The sequence below is a fragment of the Heloderma suspectum genome, chromosome 5, assembly GCF_057233095.1.
Source record: "Heloderma suspectum isolate Gila_16-S chromosome 5, 16-S_ref, whole genome shotgun sequence".
NCBI lineage: Eukaryota > Metazoa > Chordata > Lepidosauria > Squamata > Helodermatidae > Heloderma > Heloderma suspectum.
Window position 1 is genome coordinate 234,161,597 of NC_139462.1, and position 24,060 is coordinate 234,185,656.

Sequence of the window (24,060 nt, forward strand, 5' to 3'; positions counted from 1 at the left end):
CAGGGCATATATCCTGCGATCAAGATTGGGTACTCATGGAAGTTTGCGGGTCCTTTACATGACATTGTCAACCTCCAGGGCCCCTCCTGTGCTTTATGACCTTTATCCTGGCTTTATAAAGCTTGGGGAAAGTGTGATTTTTCTCTAGGAAATGCTAGGAAGTGCTTTTCTGGCTGGGTACTTCTGTAATTGTGCTATACCACAGCACCATCTAGTGGCTGTAAAATGAAACATATAGAACTTGCCAAGAAAGAAAATCCCAAAAAAACAGCATGTGTCAGCCTGTCTAAAGGAGTTGAGCTTAATCCCGCAAAGAATCTGGAAGCAGAAGCCCCAGTAAGGGTGCAGAATTTTAGCCTCATGTGGTGGAGCCCCTAGTGAGCATGCAGTATGCCACAGTGGGATGCCATATCCCAGTTAGTGGTGGTTCTCTTAAAGCAGGAATGGACCGCATGTGGGCGGTGTCCCCCCCGCCCAGTCTTCAATGCAGCCCCACTGCCCTGCCACAGCTGCTAAAATCTGATGGCATGATGGTGGTAGCAAAAATACAGTTTGTGGTTTGCTGACAAATTTGGGTGGCATGATGACACGACAGTGGCCGAAAAGGACCAAATGTAGCTTTAAAACAAGCTAAATTTGACCCTTTTCAGCCTCTATCATATCACGGTGCTGAAATTCAGTGGCAAACCATTGATTGGTTTGTAGCTGCTGCTGCCACGCCACCAAATTTCAGCGGTGTCCCCCAGAAGGTGGAAATTGGTCCCGGGAATGCCTAAAGCTGCCCACGCCTGAATTAAACAGACATTATTGAAAGCCCTGAGCATGGCTGCCAGGCAGACACAGGCACCAAGAACAGATATCAGCTCCCTTCACATCCCTCCCAGAGGCACTGTGACTGAGACTGGACAGGAGGCCCCCAGGGAAAGGCATTCAGCTGCTGCTGTCAGTCACAGAATGACCAAAACTCCTCTGCCATTTCCTCCTCTGTGCCGGGCGTCTTCCAGTTATGGACAGCTTGAGGGAAGTGTCACAACTGTTCCAAATGGGCCCGAAAAAGCAAAAACACCCCTTCAGAGCTCCAAACTGGTTCCAGTGCTTTAGCACCTCCCTGCCTCAGACCCGAGTCATTTTGGATTCTAGATGTTTCTGAGGTGGGCCACTTGCTTTGGATTCCTGCTTTGATCATAGGAAGGTCACAGGCACATGCTACAGGAGTGGACTCCAATGGACTCCCCCCCCCAGCCCCCTGGCCCCCATTCACGGACCCCACAGCACTCGTTGGGCCATTCACGTCTGTAAAGTTGCGTAGATCTCCCCTTTACAGCTGCAACCTGTGTAACACTGCTGTTCCAGAAAGACCAGAGTCGCCATTCCTATGCAACCTGCAGCTCAGGGAAGGATCAGGTGCCCTGCTGCGCTTGCCGGTCACTCCCCGAGCCATCAAGGGCCTTGCACGGCGCAGCAAGCGGGCGGTGGCGGCAGCTCGGCCAGCGACCCATGACCCAGATGCAGGCGAGTCCGTCCATCCCTCTTCGATCGAAGGGAAGGCGCACTCCCTAAGACCCTGCTAGCACCTTGCTGCCAATGATAAGCCCACCCCCGATGGACCCTTCAAAATATTGCCCCCAGTTTCAGGGGCTCATTTCGACTCTGCTCCTCTCCCACAAATTCAGGCCAAAAGTTCTCTGACAACTAGCAAGTAGCAGAGAAGAGGCGGGGGGGGGAAGTGGTGTGAAGATTGGGGGAGAGCGGTAGCCATGCAAGTCGGCCCGCAATCAGCAGGACTCCCCTGATCACTAGGAGCCCAGCTCAGCCCTCCACTGAGCTTCAGCACGGGCCGTGCACAGCCAGTCCCCACGAAGGCCACAGCCCTCGCCTTCTGTAACGCAGCCACCAGCTTGATCCAAAACAAGTTTTCAACAACAGCAACAACAGCAACAACAAGGGCATTAAGATAGTAGCAGGTCTGTTTCCAATCTCTTTCCGAATTATCCCAAGAATAAAATTTCCCTTTCAACACTGATTTGATGCTTGCATTGAGCTCTCCCAGGTCTCCTTCCTGCGTAGTCATCACCAGATCAGATCCCATTGGTGTGGCCCATACAGGCATCACAATGAGTGGTGAAACTCACCAAGTGAGCTGGGACAGATTGCACAGGGTTCCAAACTGCGTGGAGCCGCTGCGCATTCAGCTGCATGCGCAAAGCCCTCCCCACTGCAGGCTTCGCACAGCACACATTGAAGTCTATGGGCGGGGCTGCATGAGAATGTGATGGCGGCGGGCGGGGCCCCATCCCAGCTCACATGGTGAGTTTCCCCACTTATAGTAGTGCCAGAGTAGGGCAAATGTACATGTAAAGTTAGGGTATGTTACCCCAGCATGCATCACTTTCCAGTTACACCCACTGAATTACGCTCCCCGTTTTGTTGCTCATTCACCAAGTCCAGACGTTCTTTTCAAGCTCTTTGCAGTTCGCTTGACTTTTCACCAACCTGGATAAGTTAGGGTCAACCACAAACCTGGGCAATCCAGTCCATACTCCTAGCTCCAGAGCATTTCTGAACAAGTTAAAAGCAACCAGCCCCAAACAGAGGTTTCGGGGAACCCACTATTTCCTTCCCTCCATTGAGAGGAATGGAACTACCCCAACACAATAACTCCCATTCCCATTGCACAGAGAATGTATTCATAGAATCATAGAATAGTAGGGTTGGAAGGGGCCTACAAGGCCATCGAGTCCAACCCCCTGCTCAGTGCAGGAATCCAGGTCAGAGCATCTCTGTCCAGCCTCGTCTTGAACGCCTCCAGTGGGGGAGAGCCCACCACCTCCCTGGGGAATTGGTTCCATTGTCGTATTGCTCTGACAGTCAGGAAGTTTTTCAGTCAGGAATCAGAATAGTAGGGTTGGAAGGGGCCTACAAGACCATCGAGCCCAACCCCCTGCTCCATATAGGAAGGCTGATTCCCAGGCTGTCTCCCATCCAAGTACCAGGGCTGACCCTGCTTAGCTTCCGAGATCAGACGAGACCGCGTGCATCCAGCCCTTGCAACAACATCTTTATTTATTGTTCTTTTACATGACCCAATAACCAAAGTTCTCTGGGTGGTATGCATTAAAAACAAGATACAAACAGTAAAACAATGCAGAATAAAACCAAGATAAAAACAGCAGTGGAGAATAAAACCGTTATAGCATCATAAAACCAAATTAAAACTGCCAGCAGAATAAAGACACTAAAAACAGTGCATAAATTGCCCGAGAAAATAAAAAGGTCTCCACCAAGTGCTGGAAAGACCACAACGTGGGCACCAAGTGAGACTCTCTGGGGAGAACATTCCTCAAACAGGGTGCCACCACTGAAAAGGCCCTCTGCTTACTAGCCAGAAGGAAACCAGAGCCAATGGTATCAAAGGTCACTGAGAGGTCCAGAAGAATGAGCCAGGGCAGCACTCTCCCTCCTGTCCATCTTTCAGTATTCCAAACTTAGGTTTAGTTTGTCCCAAACTTTGACAGCTTGCATGAAAATTCCTAAGCATTTTTTGTGCACTTGTCTCAAAATACGTGCATCTTTATATGGAATTTTGCCAAATATAAACATTTTTGGAAGCAATTTTCCTTTTGTAACATTATTTTCGTGAACGTATGGACTTTTGCCTTTCCTTTGTACACATTTTTGATTGGAGAACATCACTGCAAACTTTAGAGGCGTGTGAATTTTGAAGTATAACTGAATTTCAGTGCGCATGTTGGTTTGAAAGTGCAAAATTAGGTGTGTTCGCATTAATGTGTGAGCTGGTTCAATTTCTCCCTCTCCCTGGTCCTGAGCAGAAATCCTGCCCTCCAAAATTGGGGAAGATGGGGAGGGCATTTCATCCATTTTGGGGAGAGCCCAGCAGAATACCCCCGAAGTTTTGTGCCCTCCGGCAGCAGCTCTTCCATTTCCTTCTCCCCCTTAAAAAATAACCAGTAGCAGCAGCAGCGGTGGGGGTGGGAGCTTCTCCCCACAGCTGGAGGCCTCTTCTTATTTCCCAGAAGCCCCTTCAGATTCAGCATGACGCTTGGTCACAACGCAGCAGAATTCCAGGGGCCTTCAGGGCAGGGCGGGGGATGGTGGACCAAGGACTCTACTGCTCCCAGAGCTGTCAGCACCGAGAAAAACCTTTTTAGAAGGAAGCGGGGGGGGGAGTAAAAGGAGGGCCTGCTGCTAAGGATGGGTGAGAAATGTGTTTCTGTTCATTTTTGACAAGAACTGATCTCTCAGAGGCCACATCTACCCCTCCCCTCCAGTTACTGCCAGGCTGGGGAGAGGGCCCAGCCGTGCGCCCTGGTGCCAATGTGCCCACGGGCTGCTAGTGCTTTCACACTTGGCATTGGCGCAGAAGGGGGGCTACGCCCATACAGAGGCACTTACCCAGGGCTCCTCTGTGCCAGAGAGAACCCTGTGCAAGTGGGGCCCTGTTCGTGTGGAGGAGCCGTCTGCACGTACGTCTGGGCATGCCTTGCCCCCTTTCACGCTCCCACTGAACATGTCTGCTGGGGTGTGTGGGCAGCAGGCAGTCTGTCTTGGGGATATGGGTCGCAGGCACAGTCTTGCCCCCCCACATGTTCACTGAATTTACTGGAGGGAGGCCGTTGTCTGAACTTTCCTTATCGTATAACTTCACTACATCATCATAACAAGGCATTGCACCACTGTAGATGATTTAGTAGATACCCTTATATTGTCCATCTGGTGTAAGTTGAGGATAGGACTGTACTATACTAAGTATTATTATGAATTGTTTACTTCCCCTTTCTTTTTGTCTTAACATCTAGCTTAGAGAAGAGTCCTGTGTCTGCTGAAAGTGTACATCCTACAATTTACAGAGGATGTAGTCCAGATAAAGATATTCCCATTTAGAGTGCATTTTCAATCCTGATCTAAGGACCACCCAGCAGATCATAGAATAGAATAGTAGGGTTCGGAGGGGCCTACAAGGCCATCGAGTCCAACCCCCCGCTCAATGCAGGAATCCAAGTCAGAGCATCCCTGGCAGATGGCTGTCCAGCCTCGTCTTGAATGCCTCCAGCGTGGGAGAGCCCACCACCTCCCTAGGGAATTGGTCCCATTGTCGTATTGCTCTAACAGTCAGGTAGTTTTTCCTGATGTTCAGCCGGAGATGACAGTCAAAAGTCAACATCTCCCAGCCATTACCCCACAGGCCTCCCCCAAACTTCGGCTTCTCTTTGATCACATAAACACCAGAGATTGAAACCAGTATATGGGTTATCATCTCAGGATAACCAAGGGAGTCTTACAAACTACAGGAGATTGAAGTGAGAGATTTGGATCACAAGACGGTCCAGGGAAAATCTGGTATTGTTGGGTAATAGTGCTGATATAATGCTGATATTTTAGCCTAAAAAAAGTTAGAAAGATTTATGCGAGAGCAGATTAAACACACAGTGCTCTGAAGGACGTTTGGGGAGAGGGTGCTGCGTCACAGAGTGGAATACTAATTGCTGTGTCAGTGTGGAGCAGACAGCAAAGTAAATCCACATCATTCACTGAGGAGTTCTGGCATGGAGATGGAATGCAGATCTATTTTAACACACAACATATGTAACTGAGAAATCTCTCTTCCTTAGAAGGGAAAAGAGTGTCAAGCCTTCTCTTCCCAAACTTCAATATCGGCTTTTTGGGAAGGGACACTGGTCCAGAGTTTGTCATTCTTGACATCCAGCTGTTGTAACCCATGGTTAAAATATGCAGAACCCCACACTCACAAACGTATTGCCACATGCTCAACAAGACGCAAGACGAGGGCGGTGTATAAAGACATTAACATTTGGTTATAAGAAACAACATAGTACTTGTGTGAGTTATCCCTGTGTGTGTAACTCCCTGTTAGATTATTGTTCTCTGTGTCTGTGTTCCACCACCATTTGCTAAGCCAACTAGCTTTTGATTTTATTACTGATTAGATTGTGATTTTAAAATATATATATATTTCTGACTCTCTTGGTAAGCTTTCAGGCTGTTTAGCTTTGGTGCATTTATTATTCCATTGCATTTATTGTATTTTAATTTATTTGATTATTTTGTTTCTGTGTGTTTTTGTTATGTGTTTTACATTTGGAGAGGAAAATGCAAGTTATAATTTTTATATATAAATACAAAAAATATACGTGGGTCACATTTTACATCTGCGCTTATTTTGCATATGTCTTTGGTTTGTGCTATGTATATAGAGGGTCAAAGATCTATGGAGGGCGAGGAAGAAGCTGCCCCCACCCACAACTGCAATTCAAGCTGTTCTGACCTAGAGATGTACGAAAGTTCCACCACGGATCTCGGGGAGATCCGTGAATGCGCTGGCATTCGGCCCCCCGAAATCGGTGGCAGAACAGCCCGCCCCCCCCGGGACGGGACTTACCTTGGGCGGATCTTCCTGGCGGCGGCGGCTCTGGCAGCGGTTTGGTGGTAGCGGCGGCAGCAGCCGGTCTTCCGACCAGCTGCCGCCACCGCCATTTCCAGGTTAAAACAAAAACAAAAAAACGTGATAGGCTACGTAAAGATTTACGTAGCCTATCGCGGCTAGATTTTTAAAAAACACCGTGATAGGCTACGTAAATGTTTACGTAGCCTATCATGGCTGACTTTAAAAAAAACAACAACACCCATTTGCGTAGGCGGTGTTTGTTTGTTTTTTAAGTCAGCTGTGATAGGCTACGTAAACATTTACGTAGCCTATCACGGCTGACTGCAGGGACGCAAACGGCGGTGGCTACGGCCGCCGCCATTTGCGTCCCTGCTAGCCAGCGGCCAGATGTCCGGCTGCTGGCGGAGCCAGCCGGTGGCTCCGCAGAAGCACTGCGGAGCACAGCCAGCTGGCCAGGATTCCGGGGGGGGAGGAATGGAGCGCCTCCCCCCCCGGCGAGGATTCCGGGGGGAGGGACGGAACGCCTCCCCCCCCATCAGCATAATCCCCGAAAGGTAAGTGATTTTCGTACATCCCTATTCTGACCATGAGGCATTACCAGGCATTTTCCATACACTTTTCAAGCCTATATTTACATTTTGAGGGATTAAAATTTTACTTGCTTATCATTTTTTAAAGAAAAAAAGAAAAGGAAAGCTGAGATTCTCTGGTGCTGAATTTTCTGTTTAAGGTCTCCTTTTTGGTGCACCTTGACAGGAGCGCTTCATTAGACACGCCCCTCCCTTCAGGATCTGAGGCTCTGCAAGGGATCCTGGTGTGCACCTCTCGGGTTACCTGTTCCTTGGCTGGAACCCCCACAGACGTTGCTGCTAAACTGCTGCTGGTATCATTGTGATGATGGTGAAGAAAGTCCAAGTTCCTGCCAATAGCTTCCTATTTGCTACCAGCCAGGTTGAAGGTTGCGGTGCTAGTGTACAAAGCCCTAAACCACTTGGGACCAGGAGAGCTGAGAGAGCGCCTCCTCCCTTACCAACCTGCCTGGTCGCTGAGGTCATCCGAGGGCCTGCTCCTGCTGGTTCCACATGGGCCATGGCCCTATTGGAGTCCACCAGGAGAAGAGGCTTCAGCGTGGCATCCCCCTTTCTTTGGAACTCCCTGCCCCTGGAGGTTAGGCGGGCACCAAGACTGTCCTGTTTTCAGCGCCTCCTGAAAACAGCTCTTTTCCAGGAAGCCTTCCTTAACTAACCAGGCACAGTTTTTATTGGCATTCTGTTTTTAAAAGAACAATTTTAAAAATGGTGTTTTGATTTTTATCTTTTTCATTTTTTACTTCTTATGTTCACCATAATCTGTTTTAGATATGGAAGTGGGATACAAATGTTGTAAATAAATACAAATAAATAAAGTACAGTCTGCAATCTTTTGTTCTCTGCCTTTTTCATCCTGAGCATACTTTAAAAAAAAAAGGTGCCAGCCCCCCCAGAAAGCCAATTAGGGTCAGGCTCTTGGCCATAGGCCACCTCAGGGTTGGGCATCCTTGAAGCCCAGTCGCTTCAATGAGGCCACGTTCTGCCCTGCCACACGAGTGCAGAAGAAGCCCGCCAGCCAAGCACCAACCTGCTGCGTGGGGCTCCTTGTCTGCCTGTCCAGGCGCTGTCTGAGGCTCTCGGGTGCTTCTCCAAGTGCAGGGGGAGATCAAATGCGGCTGAATTTAACAGCCATACGACAGTTTCATTTTGACGGGGCAGCTCCCCTCTAGCCAATAGAAATACAAAACACGTCCGAGGAACCGTTCTGGACTCTCGGATGGTGCTCTGGTGGCTTGCCAGCAAGAGAGAGATGCAGGGGCAGGTGGCGGGGGAGTAGAGTTGGAGCTGATCCCCCACCCCCAGTCTATTTTCATCTGCACAGTGGAGACGCCAGCTCTCCACATAAGGGGGATACATAAACACCCGAAGCAGAGGGGATCGTCAAACGCTGCTGTGTCCTTCCAGCACCCAAGAAGACGTAGAGAAGGTACCATTGCTTCCTAGTCTCTCCTTTCAGGGCCAAGGTCTCTTGCCCTCTTTCCAAAAGTTTGATTTGGATTATTCCCACTTTGTCAAATGTTGGGGTCTTGAGCTGTCTTCATGGACGGTTATCTGGTTGGAAAGAGGGCGGGAAGTGATGGATTGCCAAGCCCGGGGTGGAGTGGAGGCTAAGAGGGGCAAGGCAGGCAGGGCCCGAGGCTGAAGGGGCAGGAAAGACCATAATCCTGTCAAAACTGCGCAAGAGAGGAGCCTTGTTACTGCCAGAAACGCCTTTGTGCGTGTCTTCCTGACCACCTTCCCCTCAGCCCTGTAGATGTCTCCCCTTCTGTCATGAAACCTGGGGCTGGGGGTAAGGAGCCGGCCAGGGAGCCCGGGTTCCTGACAGGCTGCTGCCTTGCATGTCCTCTTCAGGGCAAAAAGCAGGCCGAGCCGCCGTCCGTCGGACAGGGAGCAGGATGGGGCGCGGGGCGCGCACTCCCCGGTGGCCACGGGCTGCTGCTTCTGCCCCATGTGGCAAGCGGTGGAACTGCTGCTTTCCAAGAAAGGACTTTCTGGCTCTGCGCACCGAGGCTTGCCACTGGTTCCTCCTGGGCAGGGGGCGCGCATGATGACTTCCTGCCTCGGTAGGGCAGGGGTGCAACACCCGAGGCCCCGGCCTTGCCTTTGGGGGTTTCCCAGGGAAGGCTTGGCCCTTCCCCAGCCACTGATCAGTTGATGGTTGCCTGGCTTTGATGTGGTCCCCCCATTCAGAGGGGCTGGAAGGCCTCTTTTAAGTGTCGGGGGCTGGCAGGGGCGCTTTCCGCGGGAATGTGCTGGCATTTTGGGTGTTTGGGCCCCGCCCACCTCCAGAATGTGCCCCAGGGAGCCTCCCAGAACTGGAATTTGGCCCTCAGGCTGAAAGAGGCCCGGCGCCCCGCCTGGCTCGAGTGACAAAGTCCGGCCCGCAGGAGCCAGTCTTGGAATGGACGCAGCGCCTCTGGGTATGTTCTTCTGGGCGCATTTTCTTCAGCACTGAGGAAACACGGCTGAAGTCTGAGATCACTCGCTGGACAGCCTCCAGCTCTGTCGACGCCTCTGCCCCCCGCCCCCTCCAGGAGCCCCCAGCCTGGCCGTTGAGAAGAATCCATGTCACACTCACTCCGAGCCCTGAGCGCAGACATAGGACTGCTGAGCTTGAAAGTTCAGTAGCCGATCTGACTTTATCTTTCATTTTATGGGACCACCGCAGGTAGAAACACCTCAGATACAGTTTCCTGGTGTGACACTAACCCAGCTATGGCCTTGCCCATTCACGTGGTAAGACGAGAGCCACCTCACTTCATTTTCTGATTCTTTTCCAGTTCTGCCATTTTTCTGGGTCATGAAGAAACAGAAAGAGAAAACGGCTTCCTCCAAAAAGAAAGGTAAGCGCCTCCTCCAGACCCTCTCCTTAAAGGAATCACGTGACAAGGGTGAAGGCGGCTGTATCATGCCTGGCCCATAGGTGAGAAGGGCAGGGTGACCCCATGAATCTGCTTGAATTGTTTCAGTGTAAACACTGGCTTGTATGCAAAACATGACATACACCAGGGCAAGGTAGCTTGGTGCTCTCCAGAGGTTCTGGACTACAACTCCCATTAGCCCCAGCATTGCTGATGGTCAGGGATTGTGGGAGTGGTAGTCCCAACATGAGGAGGACACCCACTTGCCCTACTCCTGATGTACATGGAGTAAACCCATTTTGCTTTGTGTCCCTTTCCGTTGGAGAGAAGAGCGTGGAAGTGTGAAACAGTGGTGCTGCTCGCCTCTGCTCTGTTCCTTGGCCAAGTGAAAGCATCTGCATTGCCAAGACATGTCCAGGCAGAGGAGCACAGCATCGGAAGGGCCTTGGCGCTCCAGTCCATTGCCCAATGGCAGGGCTTTCGACCCACCACCCTCCAGATCAAAAATCCTTCCTTAGCCCAGAAGGTCTATTGCAGAGAGAACAGCACTTCTGAGATGGCTGTAGCAAGAGAACAGAGCTACGTGTTGCAGGAGACCTCGGACTGGGTGGGGTGGGGGTGGGGAGGCATTTCCCCCCCATCTCTAATACAGGTGATTAATGAGTCTTTAAGTGGAAGTAATTTCTAATTTTATTTTTAAGAGTTACGGTACGCATATTTTAAAATACACAGAGACATAGCATCTGATGCTAGATGTGCTATTTTTGTTGAGTTGCAGTCTGCGTAATCCCTCTTTTCTCAGCCAGAACAACAGATGAGACCCAGCGCCCAGCCTGAGCAGTAGCAACCCTGCTTCTGATTTTGCCCCATACATTTCACAAGATCTGGGCCCTCGGTACACAGATAGAGAGCCGTGTCGGCAGCTTCTGGTCCTCCAGATGTTTTGACCTGCTGCAACTCCCTTCATCCCTCACAATTGATGCTGGCTAAGGCTGATGGGAGTTATAAGCCAAAATATTTGCACGCCCACAAGTAGCCTACCCAGATCTAGAGTGTGGCCCCATTTTTTCCCTTTGGGTTGGGTCCCCCAGCATCTCTGGGGTCATCTACATGTGTCATTTAGTGTGGAGGGAGAGCACTTTAGGGTCGTTCGCGACACATGATGTCATCGCCACCCCGCAGCTTCCCCCTCGGACATGCGCATTTTCTGAAAGTCGTGTCAGTGCGTATTTTCCCTTCAATGTGGCTGCTGCGCACTTCAGCTGCAGTGTGCCCCATTCACCCAAATTCAGTCCTGCATGCTGGGCGTGCCTAGGGTGTGCCTGTGCCTGGCGGTGACCTTTGGTCAAGGGGTGGAGCATCCCCCACATTTCCTTATTTCCTGCGCTTCAGGGACGCAGGTCTTCCCCCATTTGCATCTTGGGAGGGTGGGCACGAGGCTATGGCTGCTCTGAAGTAACTCACTGCCTTGACTTGTGCTTTGCTGAGTACGGGAGCAGAGAGGGGGCAGGGAAATCTAAATTTCCAGATCAGCAAATGTGTGCAGAAGTCTCCACCAGCTCCGCCTCTCCTCCGCTGCCAGTTTCGTTGTTGTGGCGGCGGCGGCGGCTGCTTTGGGGAGCACAGCCGGGGTTCCCCTAGGAGCATTCAGACCTCCTGGCTGCCTTTGTTTCCAGCATTTACACCACCGACAGAGGGCGGGGATTGGAAGACCCTCGTCCTGAACAGTTGGCTAATAATTTGGCTAGGGGTGGGGATGTGAATGCTGCACCCTCTCCTCTTTCCCCCTCCTCTCGCCTCCCTGCCTCTTGGCAGTTTCCTCCCTTCATTGTTGAGAGGTCCTCAAGCATAAGGGGTGGGGGGGTAGGCAAGCTTGTTGCTTCAAAGCTCTGCTGTTATGGAGCTATGAAAGGCAGTAACGCCTCTTGGCAATTTCAGACATTCAGAATAGCCTCTTTTTCCCATTCATGGTATCAGAGTAGCCCTGTTTCCATAATTCAGAATAGTGAAGTAGCTCCTTTACATTTGCAGTCGTGCTTTTGGGCACAGGCTTCTCCCCCCTTAGCACTGCTTCCCATTCACAAGCATTCACAAGCTGCTTTACACATTGAGATCACATAGCAAAAAAACACAGTTTGGCTGTTCCGATCGGTTAGAATACCACAGTAGCAGCTTTACCAATTCACAGAATGGAGCCTGTTTTCCCATTCATATAAACCCAGTTTTAATCTTAATCTTTTACACTATTCCTCTGGTGGGTGAGAGGGGAGAGGTGTGGGGTGAACTACAGGGGCTTAATTCAGCCCTTCCAGCAAACTTCCCCTGAGCAGGTGAGCCTGGGCAGCGGCAGGGAACAAGCTTCTCTCATTCGCTGAGCAGCACCCACCAGGTTGATGACATTCAGTTCTGCTCTACCCACCCAACCCGGAAGTATGGGTTTTTTCAGGTGCTCTGTGACCCGTGAAAGTGGGGGTTTAGGTAGTGTATACTCTGCTTTTCTTGCTTCGTGTGCCCCTGATGGACCAAAGTGATTTCATGAAAACCTGGATGTAACCAGAAAGCGCTTCTCATTCTTTTTCCACGTAGATCTGGCCCTGGACCGAGGTAAAGTGCACCCTCCCCCCCGCCCCCCATGCTTCAACCCTGCCTGGACATCTGGGGAACTGTAGGCAAGAAAGATGGGATTCATGGGGGAAAAGCTAATAAAATGCGCAGATCACCAGGGGTCTACTCTACACAGAAGCTCACACTTCTGTAGGCTTGGCCTATGCAGTAACACCACATAATGACTGAAGGCCACTTAAGACCAGCATCTTTGTTTGGGTAGGAAACAAGAAAGAAACTTTTCCTGCCTCTGCCATGAAGCTCTCAGTTAAGCTCTGGCAATAGGTGGGAGCTTGGATCTGGATCTGGAGGACATGCTCTGTTCTGGAGCAGGGGGCAGAGTAACACTCCAACTTCAGAAGCAGGATTTGTGGGAGGGTGGGTGTATCTACTGTTGCTTCAGAATCTCCAGGTTTATATTTTTTCATAATTGGCTTATAAACCAGCCATGCCTTTACTGGAAAATAAGAACCGGGACTCTGTGCTGCATGCTTGCCTAACCTTGTTACAGATTTGCCTTTTCCTGAGAGTTTTCAGTCTATACTTCCAGTATCTAGGAAGCCTTTGGCTTCCAATTAACTACCCATAGCTCTTCAAAACTCTTCAAAGTGTACACCAAAACTGTTTTAGGTGGATCCAATTTTGGTTTTGTACTAACAAGAATCAGTAAAAGGAAAGCTTTTTGATCCATTTTTTATTAGAAATATACTTGTAGCATCATATTAAAATATAATGTACATAAAATGATATTAACACATTTTTTGTTCTTAAACTTCTGGTCTTAATAGCTTAAAAAGGAGGGATCTCATTCCAAGTACCAAGTTCCCCATCCAGTGCCAAATAGGCTGCTCAGCTGACAGGTACACAAGCCCAGTGAGCTTCCAATAAGAAGCTCCTGCATCCTAAAATTTAGGGCTGTGCAGGGACCCCCGAACCGACTCGGAAGCCGCATCAAGGCTTCCAAGGTGGGCCCAACTTCCTTCAGGCTGACTCAGGGGGGCGCTTCAGGGGGGCCCTGACTCCCCCACGCAAACCCCCAGCTCCCCGTCTGGGCCGCTGTCGCTGCCTCTGCTGCCTCTGCTGCCTCCAATGTCGCTGCCACTGTCCTCGCTGCCCACCGCCGCCAGCTCCTGAGCCCTGGGCGCACACCAGTGCTTGTTGCGGGGAGTCACCATTTTTAAAATGGCGACTCCTGCCCCAGGGCTCAGGAGCTGGTGGTGGCGGGCAGCGAGGACAGTGGCGGCAGTGACAGCGGTGGAGGGGGCGGCAGCGACTCCTGTGAGTCACCTCAGGAATGGAGTTGGAGGTGCTGGCGCGGCTGGGCCAGGGTGCCGCAGCTCTGAGGAGCATGAAGCACTTCAGAGAGCCCCTGATTCACTCGGGTGGCTTCATGCCCCCTCTGCTTCGCCTCGGAAGGGGCCCAAAATGGCCCAGAGCAGCCTGTTTCAACTTGGGGTTTGGGCCTCGGGCCGAAGTGGTGCACAGCCCCACTAAAATCAGCACATCTTGATAAGTTTTTGTGTAGTAATTGTTGTTGTTGTTCAGTCGTTCAGTCGTGTCCGACTCTTCGTGACCCCATGGACCATAGCACACCAGGCCTTCCCGTCCTGCGCTCTCTCCCGGAGCGTGCTCAAGTTCATATTCATTGCATCCGTGATGCTATCTAGCCATCTCATCCTCTGCCGTCCCCTTCTCCTTTTGCCTTCAGTCTTTCCCAGCATCAGGGTCTTTTCCACAGAGCTTTCTCTTCGCATTAGGTGGCCAAAATATTTGAGCTTCAGCTTCAGTATCTGTCCTTCCAATGAGCACTCAGGGTTGATTTCCTTTAGGATGGACTGATTTGACCTCCTTGCAGTCCAGGGGACTCGTAAGAGTCTTCTCCAGCACCACAGTTCAAAAGCATCAATTCTTCGGCGCTCAGCCTTCCTTATAGTCCAGCTCTCACAGCCATACATTACTACTGGGAAAACCATAGCTTTGATTAGACGGACCTTTGTCGGCAAGGTGATGTCTCTGCTTCTTACTATGCTGTCTAGGTTGGCCATAGCTTTCCTCCCCAGGAGCAAGCGTCTTTCAATTTCATGGCTACAGTCACCGTCTGCGGTGATCTTGGAGCCCAAGAAAATACAATCTGTCACAGCTTCCATTTCTTCCCCTTCTATATGGCAGGAAGTGATGGGGCCAGATGCCATGATCTTGGTTTTCTTAATGTTGAGTTTCAAACCAGCTTTTGCACTCTCCTCTTTCACCCTCAACAAGAGGCTCTTTAGATCCTCTTCGCTTTCTGCCATTAGGGTGGTATCATCTGCATATCGGAAGTTGTTGATAATTCTCCCAGCAATCTTAATTCCGACCTCTGATTCATCCAACCCGGCATTTCTCATGATGTACTCTGCATATAAGTTAAATAAGCAGGGTGACAATCGAAACTAATATTATCTACTGTCCCATAAATTAGGGCTCACAGTCTTAATTATCTCATTGTTTTAAACATTCTTTAATAATTAGAACATACAAAAAAGGCCCACACACGCACCTTTCAGGCTAGATAAGATTATTTTGAATTATAGCTTTGAGAAGATAACTCCCTACTCAAAATTTGCCAGTTAAACTTAAGTCTATACATTTTTCTAGACAACTCTATATCAAGCTTTTTTATGTGTATACCTTACACAATATTTTTTTTGCTCATTAATAGATAAGGAAAAACTGTAAGTACAGTTTTAACCTGGAATAATATGGTCTCTCACATGTTCATTACTCAAATAACTTTTTGGCCCAAATGACAGGGCTTTAAATCAGCAAATTCTCTTATCCAGGTCAACCTTGACTATTATTTTTATGCCAGTAACCCAGAATTCATTGTGGGCCTGCTTGTGACTTTATGTATCTTCCCTTTAATATAATTACTATTCTTTTTACTTATTTACATTTTCAAATTCTTAATTATTTATCATTAACATTTGTCACCTGCATTTCACAATAAGACATCCTATAGTGTTTAATGACAGGAGGGTTACCGTTTTTTCAATGGTCTTCCCAGAAAGTCCAATAAAGTAAAATTAGCTATTTTCTAAAATCCAGGACACTCCTCATTTTCTTATTGCAACGTGCTATACATGAGCTGCTACTGAAAACATTTCAGAGATTTTATGTCCTTGATGCCCCAGTCAAAAGTGATGGATCTTCCTAATTTATTTCCAACAGAGCCAGAAACCCCCAAAGCACAGGAGAGCGGCATCAGCTACATCAATAAGGACCCAGAACTACGGATTGTCCTTGTTGGGAAGACTGGGGGAGGCAAAAGTGCCACTGGGAACACCATTCTGGGTGAAAATAGATTTGAGTCAATCCTTTCCCAAAAGCCAGTGAGCCAGACTTGTAGCAGAGAGGAACGGACCAAAAAATGGATGGGGAAGCAAATTCTTGTTGTTGACACTCCAGCACTGTTTGACACCCATGTTCAAGAACCGTGGCATTCCCAGGAGATCCAGAAGTGTTTCTCTCTGTGTGAGCCAGGTCCCCATGCTCTGGTGTTTGTAACGCAGGCAGGTCGCTTCACTAAAGAAGACAGTGTGGCTGTGAAGAGGGTGGAGGAGGTCTTTGGCCATGGGGCCACGAAGTACATGACTGTCGTATTCACCCGCAAAGAAGACATAGACACGGAAAGCTTGGATGAGTATGTCTATCAGTCAGGCAACAAAGCCCTCCAGGATTTGGTCAGGAAGTGTCAGAAACGTTGCTGTGCTTTCAACAACAAAGCAACAGGAAAGGAGATGATCATCCAAGTGGAAGAGCTGCTCTCCACTATTGAGAAGATGGTGCAGGAGAATCAGGACAAGCCACATCTCAAGGAGCTTCCCAGGGAGAGTAAGAGTAAGACGTCACAAGAGGCATTAGAGGAAGATAAAATGGGCACAGAAGAATCTCTGGGGGAATGTGAAAAGAAGCATCCTAAAAAAGTAACTGAAGGTAATGAAGAAGAACAGGAGATGATCACTCCAGATAGAATACAATTAAGATTTCTAGGATATGTTGGGTCTGCCTCCTGCTAACCTCACATATACCCAATACCTAAGGAGACCCACCAAGTTACACCAGTCCCTTTGTTTTCACGCAGAAGGATAATCCCAAAGAAGCCTTTCTGGGGCATGTCCCTATTGTATAATGAAGGCTGTAATCCTATCCACACTTTTTTGGGAGTAAATCCCATTGCATTTAGTGGGGCTTCCTGCTGAGTAAACATGCATGAAATCTTCCTTGAAGGAAATGTGGATATAGTGGCCTATTTTGCATTCTCTCTTCTGTTTCTGCTCCTCATGACAATAAGCAAAGTGTAAGGAATATTAGTGAATGTGCTCCTCTAGACCCATGTACAAACTTGTGCATGTTCTCAAGATACGTATTTGTTCAGGGACCTTTTGACTTCAGCAATGGAAGAATCCAATGACTCACACATAGACAGGGATGTACAGATTTTGTTAAATCCATTCCATCTGTGTTTCATGGATTGTCAGACATTTTTCGTTTCGTTGTCCACTCATTGACAGAATCGGATCCCCCCACCCCAGAATGTTGTTCTACTTGCACTAATGCACATTAGTGTTAATTTGCATTCGTGTTAATTCGCATTAGCGCAAGTGTGCATTAGCGCAAGTGTGCCTGAGCGTGAATATGCATTAGTAAGAATATACACTTGCTCAGATGTACAAATATGCGTATGTGGATTAGTTAATGCAAATCAGCACAAATCCCCCCCCCCCAAGTGAAAAACCGGTCTGCAAGTCCATGGAATCCACGTGACTCAGAAAAAGCTGGTCTGCTGTAGAATCTGCAGCGTGGGTTCATAGAAATCTGAACTCATTTGTATCCGCTGCATTTTCTCCGACAGCCCTACACACAGACCCTGGCTTCTTCAAGAACAGGGGAATTCATGAAACAGTCTGGACTGACCTGGGATGGGCTTGCGAATGTGAAGATGTCAAGTGGTGGGGATTTAGTAAATCAGAGTCCTTAAGACTTTTTGGGAAAGAAAAAGGAAGGTTTGAGGTGAGCTTGACAGAGTGGGGAGGAAAGAAAAAAAATTGGGGAGGCTGGTGGTGCACTCAGGCTAGTCCTGGTGCACATCACAGTAACAAACGGGGAAGGGAGAAGGAGGCGACCTACGGCCCAAATACATTCGCTCCAATGGGCAGCACTTTGTGCACCCCACTTCCTCCTGTTTGCTCTTTGGGAAAGGGCTAGTGCGCAGGGAGGTGGCTCGGGCATCTCTTCCTGACTACAGTACTACAATTACCGACAGCTTGGGTCTGCCACCCTCACAGTCAGCTTGGCTTATCTATACTTACCACTGGCATCTTGGCCAAATCCTCTGGAAATGAAGACAAGCCCACCCTATTCCATGACGTTCATGAGAGCTACATAGACTAGACTGATGTAAACGTTCCGGGCACCCACTGGACAGTGCTTGTGACACTGTGGATGAAGATTAACCCAGCTGCTTCCCACATGTCGGGAAAATTTTGTCTGCCTTTTTTTAAAAAAGGAGAATGGGTACTCTCCAGCTGTATTGCTCAAGTGTCTTATGCTAGTCTGTCCTCTTTAAAAATAACAGAAAAAAGGAGCCCAAACCAGGAAGCCCCTGCACAGCAATGCCCCCACCAATTTATGACCTGTCCTGTTTTATTATTTATATAAATGCAAAACATTTTTGCTTCTTCCCTGAAGACCTAACCCTGTTGTCTTCTATAGATATTTAAATAATCTTTGTCAGCTTCCCTTCTCCCTCCTTGTAGTGTGTGAAATTGGTCAAGGCCCTGCTGCAAGGCATTTGCCTGCTTTTAATCTTAAGGATTGGATATAACATTATGTGGGCTTGTGGAAGGAGCAGCCAAAAGGGGGAAATGCTGCAGGGATATATTTTAAAAGACTGTGTGGACAAAACTACAGTGCCATTCCAACCATGCGAAAAAGATCTGATTTCTTCCCAACAGAGCCTGGGAACAGCAGCTGCTTCCATGAGGATCCAGAAATACGGATTGTCCTTGTCGGGAAGACTGGAGGAGGGAAAAGTGCCACAGGAAACACCATTCTGGGTGAAAATAAGTTTGAGTCCAAACTTTCCCAAAAGCCAGTGACCAAAACTTGCTGTAGTGAAGTCCGGGCAGCGAAGTGGAAGGGGAAGCGCATTCTTGTCATTGACACTCCAGCGATTTTTGACTCCAGCATGAAAGAGCCCCGGGATTCTCAGGAGACAAAGAAATGCCTCTCTCTGTTTGGGACAGGCCCCCATGCTCTTGTGTTTGTCACACAGGTAGGTCGTTTCACCAAGGAAGACAACATGGCTGTGAAGAGGGTGGAGGAGATCTTTGGTGAGGAAGCCACCGAGAAGATGGTTGTCTTGTTCACCCGCAAGGAAGACATAGACACAGGAAGCCTGGAGGAGTACATACGGCAGTCAGGCAACAAAGCCCTGCAGGATCTGGTCCGGAAGTGTGGGAACCGCTGCTGTGCTTTCAACAACAATGTGACGGGAGAGGAAAAGGCCTTCCAGGCTGAGGAGCTGCTCTCCACAATTGAGGAGATGGTGCAGGAGAATTGGGACATGCTGCCTCTTGGGAAGCCTTCAGAGAAAATAGTGGAAGGGAAACCACAGGTGGATAAAATGGATTCAGAAGAAGGGCCTAGAGGATGCTGGGAGAAGGGTCCCAAAGGCATGGAGAGATCAGATGAAGGAGGTAAACTACAGAAAAGATTTCTTTGCCTCATGGTTTTTTTTAAATGTGTTGATCATTTACATTTTTTTGTGCCAAGGGGTGAACAGACAACTTCTTCCCCCACCCCCACTCATTGGTCACAGGAAGGTGTTTCTGCTTTCCTTTGGCTGCAGTATTTATTTTCCTATGCACAGGCTGTTTGCCCATCTTGCTGTCTGTCATGGCCTTGTGTGGTCAGGCCTGCATGGAATCTGTTATCGGGTCAAGGGGAACAGTGGTGGTCAGTGGGAGGCACCAAGTCAGAGAGGGTAGCCCAAGGCAATCAGATCTACAGACAGCAACTGGAGGTCCAAAGGGCCAGGCGTAGCTGACATAATCTGGTACAGGCAGGCAGGTGGCCAGGTTCCAAAGGCAAGGGCGTCTCTAGAGCAGCCACTTCTTCTGTCAGTTTGCTCAGACTGGAGCAGCAGTTATAGAAGGTTCACGAACTGGGCTTCTATTAGTTGCTGACTGATGAGTTGTAGCTTTTGGGCCATTATTTGGGTCGTGCAGCAGGCCAGTATTTCCCCTATCTGAGACCCAAAGCAGACATTTTTCATTTTTACTCTAGAGTAAGCACAGGGAGCCTAATCCAAATAAGGTCCCTGGTGTGGGAGTCTAGTAGGGGGCTTTAGCCCTTCCCCCCCACACACATACTGCAGTCCCAGTGCAGACTGGACCCCTTGCACCTGATCTGCCACTTGAGATGTCACAAGGCATCGGCACCCACACACCTCTGGCCTTTCTTGGCAGCCTTGAAGATTAGAAAGTTTTCTAAAAACATCTTAAATGTTGAGGTTCCCAGGAAGCCAGATTGTGCACCATCTTCCAAAATCTGTGCTTCCGGCGTTATAGGTCGCACACAGCCGCGAATTTTGTGGAGAAGTCAAACATGCACTTACTTCTGGCATTCCTGTTAGTTTAACCCAGGTCTTCTCGGCCAGTCTTAAAGATGTGTGCAGTCATTAGAGGAAGGTTGTTTGTGAAAGAAATCTAGAAGTCCCCACTTCCAGTCTTCCATTGCTTTCCACCATCAGAGCCTTGCTCAGTCCAAAACTCCCTCCTTCCCCTCCCCTCTTGGCACCCGTCTTAGGGATGGGTGAACCTGTCAGTTTTGCTCCCTCCCATTATTCACATTTTTTGAACCTCAAGTTCTTTTCCTCCTGAATATTAAATTCTTCTCAAAACCCAACTGAAACGAAATTCTCACCTGTTTGCGTGGGGCGGGGGCGGGGACCATGTTCTACCTGCCTCCAATATAGTTGTTCAAGACAAGGTGCCTCTCAGAAAAAAGACACGACAACCCTAATTCAACACTAACATGGTTGAATATACAGGGATTCCGACCCAGACTGTTAAGGGCAAGGCACTCACAGACCTGGGCCTGAATGGATGAATCTTGTCAGTTTTGGTTTCTCCCACATTTGGTTTTTTAAAAAATCCCAAGTTCTTTTTGTCCTGATTATGAAGAACTTTGCGAATTTGGTAAGTTCTTATCGAGATCGCAGTGAAACAAATTCTCATCCATCTCTAATCTTCTTCCCACCAGGCACTTATTTATTTACAACAGGCATTTGCAACACTGAGTTCTCTCTCTTTCTCTCTAGAGGTCCAGTGTTCTGATGAGCTCCCAAGGAAGATGAAGAAGATGGAGTTCAGCAAGGGGCAGAAAGACACTCCCATATAAGTGAAAGCAGCACCACAGCAGAATCATTGAACTACTTTTTGATCATTTAACTATGCACATCATTACTGCATGCTCTCTGTATAGCACTGTTCACACACAGCATATTTTATTATCTTCATCCCCTTTGCCTATGCAGCTGCACTCTTACGAGATGGGTCAACACTTTCTTTTCAGTTAATGAGCGATGGGAAACTTTCCAGGGACAGCCAGAAAAACCCTGGCTCAGTCGGGGCTTGAACTCAGACTCAAATCCAGGCCTTTAGCTAGCGAACCAGACTGGCTCAGGGAAAGGCAGTGAGCCTCTGTACCTTTGTCAGACATTTAAAATGGCAACACTCAGGAAATCCCGGGAGCAGCCCTGTTCTTTTGTCATGCTTTTTCAGCCTCACTTCATAACTGATGATGCTCTGTAAAAGCTTTTACCAAATTACAGGTGTTCACTGTCTGTGTTAATGGGAGTTAGTGTTGAAAAAGTGATGGCAACAGGAGATGACGCCAATAGAACATTTCACCAGTGGGTTGATCTGCTCTTGGGGCGCTCGAGACGTCAGAGCAGGGGCCACCCAGGGTGCAGAGCTAATTCTGCGCCCCTGGATACAAGCCAAGAATGCTGCCTACTAGCAAGGCAGAGCCAGAGGTGCGTTTGCTACTTTAAGCAGAGCTGCTTCTTGTACAGAAAAGAAATCCAGTTGTTGTGTCAGTGTTTATGTGAGCCTTTTGCAAGCAAGTAAAGCTTTCTTTGCCAAGCCTTCACTTCATGGGCTCAGTTATTCAGCCGCTCTTGCTGACATTTAGCAGGTGGGGGCCTGCACTTGCTCCTCCCGCCAGCTGTCTCCAGGAGGGGCCTCTCAGAGATGATGGAGAAGCTGTGGGGTTTATTTAGTTTTATTTATTTATTTACAATGTTTATATACCACTCCACATCAAAGATTTTGGAGAGCAGGACAGCAAGATAAAATAATAAAATCCCATAATTAAAACAATTAAAACATTGTAAAAGAAGAGATACTGAACATAGTAAACCGCAGCTGGTCACTCAGGGAAAGCCTCTCAGAATAACAGCAACTTCAGGAGGTGTCAAAAGCAACACAACGTTGGCGCCTGCCCGACCTCCAAAGGAAGGGAGTTCCACAGGAAGGGGGCCACTACGCTGAAGGCTCTCTTCCTGGTGGACTCTAGCCGGGCCATGGGTCCATGTGGAACTGCCAGGAGCAAGCCCTCCGATGACCTCAGTGACGGGGCAGGTTGGTAAAGAAGGAGGTGCTCTCTCAGGTATCCTGCTCCCAAGTTGTTTAGGGCTTAATGACTGAACAACAATAACTAATTCCCTGCAACCCGGCCCGATAGCAAATAGGCAGCCAGTGCAGGTCCCTCAGCAAAGGAGTTTCATGCTGAAAGTGGCCGAGCTGCTGCATTCTGCACTAGCTCCAGCTTCCGGACCAGCCGCAAGGGCAGCCCCACATAGAGCACATTGCAGTAATCCAGTCTTGAGGTTACTAATGCCTGGACCACTGTGGCCAAGCTGTCCCTGTCCAAGAGAGGCCATAGCTGGTGAATTAGCCGAAGCTGGTAAAAGGCACTCTGAGCCGCAGCGGCTGCTTGGGTTTCCAGAGACAAGGATGGATCTCGGAGTACCCCCAGACTATGAACCTGATCTTTCAAAGGGAGTGCAACCCCATCCAGAACAGGCAATGCACCTATCTCCTGGACTCGGGAACCACTCACCCACAGGGCTGCCCTCTTGCCAGGATTCAGTTTCAGCTTATTGGCCCTCATCCAGCCCATTACTGAGTTTAGGCACTGATCCAGGACTCGCACAGCCTCTCCTGATTCAAATGTCACAGGGAGATAGAGCTGTGTGTCATCAGCATACTGATGGCATTTTGCTCCAAATCCCCTGATGACTGCTCGCAGTGGCTTCATTTAGATGTTAAAACAACATTGGGGACAAGATGGTACCCTGCGGCACCCCATAGCTCAATTGCCAAGGGGCCGAGGAATGGTCACCCAATGTTACTCTCTGAAATTGGCCCCGTAGGTAGGACTGGAACCTCTGTAGCCCAGTGCCTCCAATTCCATCCCACTGAGTCGATCCAGGAGGATACCATAGTCGATGGTAACAAAAGCTGATGAGAGGTGGAGCAGAATTAACAGGGTTGCACTCCCCCGTCCCTCTCTTGATAAAGTTCATCCATCAGGATGGCCAACACTGATTCAGTCCCATACCCAGATTGAAATCCGGACTGGAATGGGTCTAGATAATATGGTGGCATCAGACACCTCGACTGAAATTGTGATAACAACAGTGTCAAGTTCACTGCAGAGACAAGCGATTTTGCGATGCAAAAAGGACACAGCGGGTCCTTGACAGGGCCAGGGCCCAATTTGCTGGGGAGGCCATTAACAACCCCCGGACCACCTGGAAGAGTTCCACCGGATGGCTACTTGAGGATGCAATGGCGGCAGCAAAATAAGCCTTCTTTGCTGCCCACACCACCACGCAATAGGCACGATCATGCGCTCTGGAGCGTGCTCGGTCATCTTCGCTTCGAGTCTTATGCCATTTGCGCTGTAGTTGACATCCAGCCTGTTTCATTGACCACAGCTCCCCAGCATACCAAGGAGCAGAGTGGGCTCTACAGTGCTGGAGAGGGCACTCAGGTGCGATCAAGTCGATGGCCCTCTGCATCTCACCATTCACAGTGAGACTAGGGCCTCAGATGAATCACCAGCTCTCGCCACTGGAAAATCCCCAAGAGCCTTCAGAAATCCATTTGATTCCATCAGTCTCCTGGGGCGGACCATCCAAATGGGTCCCCCACCCCTGCAGGAGGGGAGTAGCACTGTGAGTTCAAACCTCCCCAGGAGATGGTCTGACCGTGACAATGGGCTTACATGGACCCCCCAATATTCAGACCACCCAACTCACAACTTGGAGCAAAAACCAAATCAAGGGTGTGCCCCACTTCATGTGTCGGGCCGAGGACAAACTGAGACAGCCCCAGGGTCGTCATGGAGGCCATGAAGTCCTGAGCTGGAACTCCAGAGACAGCCTCAGCATGGAAGTTGCAGTCACCCAGAACCACCGTCCTGGGTTCCTCCAGCACCACACTTGCAACTGCCTCTGCCAGCTCAGTCA

At 49.2% G+C, this 24,060-nt stretch overlaps 1 protein-coding gene across 3 annotated transcripts; it reads left to right on the forward strand.

Annotated features, from left to right (window-relative positions):
* Positions 1-6,756: 6,756 nt before the first annotated feature.
* LOC146345386 (GTPase IMAP family member 8-like) lies at positions 6,757-21,673 on the forward strand. Of its 3 annotated transcripts, none has more exons than XM_084860078.1 (5): positions 6,757-6,978; positions 9,795-9,857; positions 15,687-16,451; positions 18,473-19,216; positions 20,842-21,673. In XM_084860078.1, exons 2-5 carry the CDS (start codon positions 9,815-9,817, stop codon positions 20,919-20,921), a joined length of 1,632 nt encoding a protein of 543 aa, XP_084716204.1. In that variant the 5' UTR covers positions 6,757-6,978; positions 9,795-9,814; the 3' UTR covers positions 20,922-21,673. The 3 variants fall into 3 exon arrangements, with proteins under 3 accessions (XP_084716204.1, XP_084716205.1, XP_084716206.1); XM_084860079.1 differs by lacking the exon at positions 6,757-6,978 and adding an exon at positions 8,255-8,440; XM_084860080.1 differs by lacking the exons at positions 6,757-6,978; positions 9,795-9,857 and adding an exon at positions 12,236-12,479.
* Positions 21,674-24,060: the final 2,387 nt, after the last annotated feature.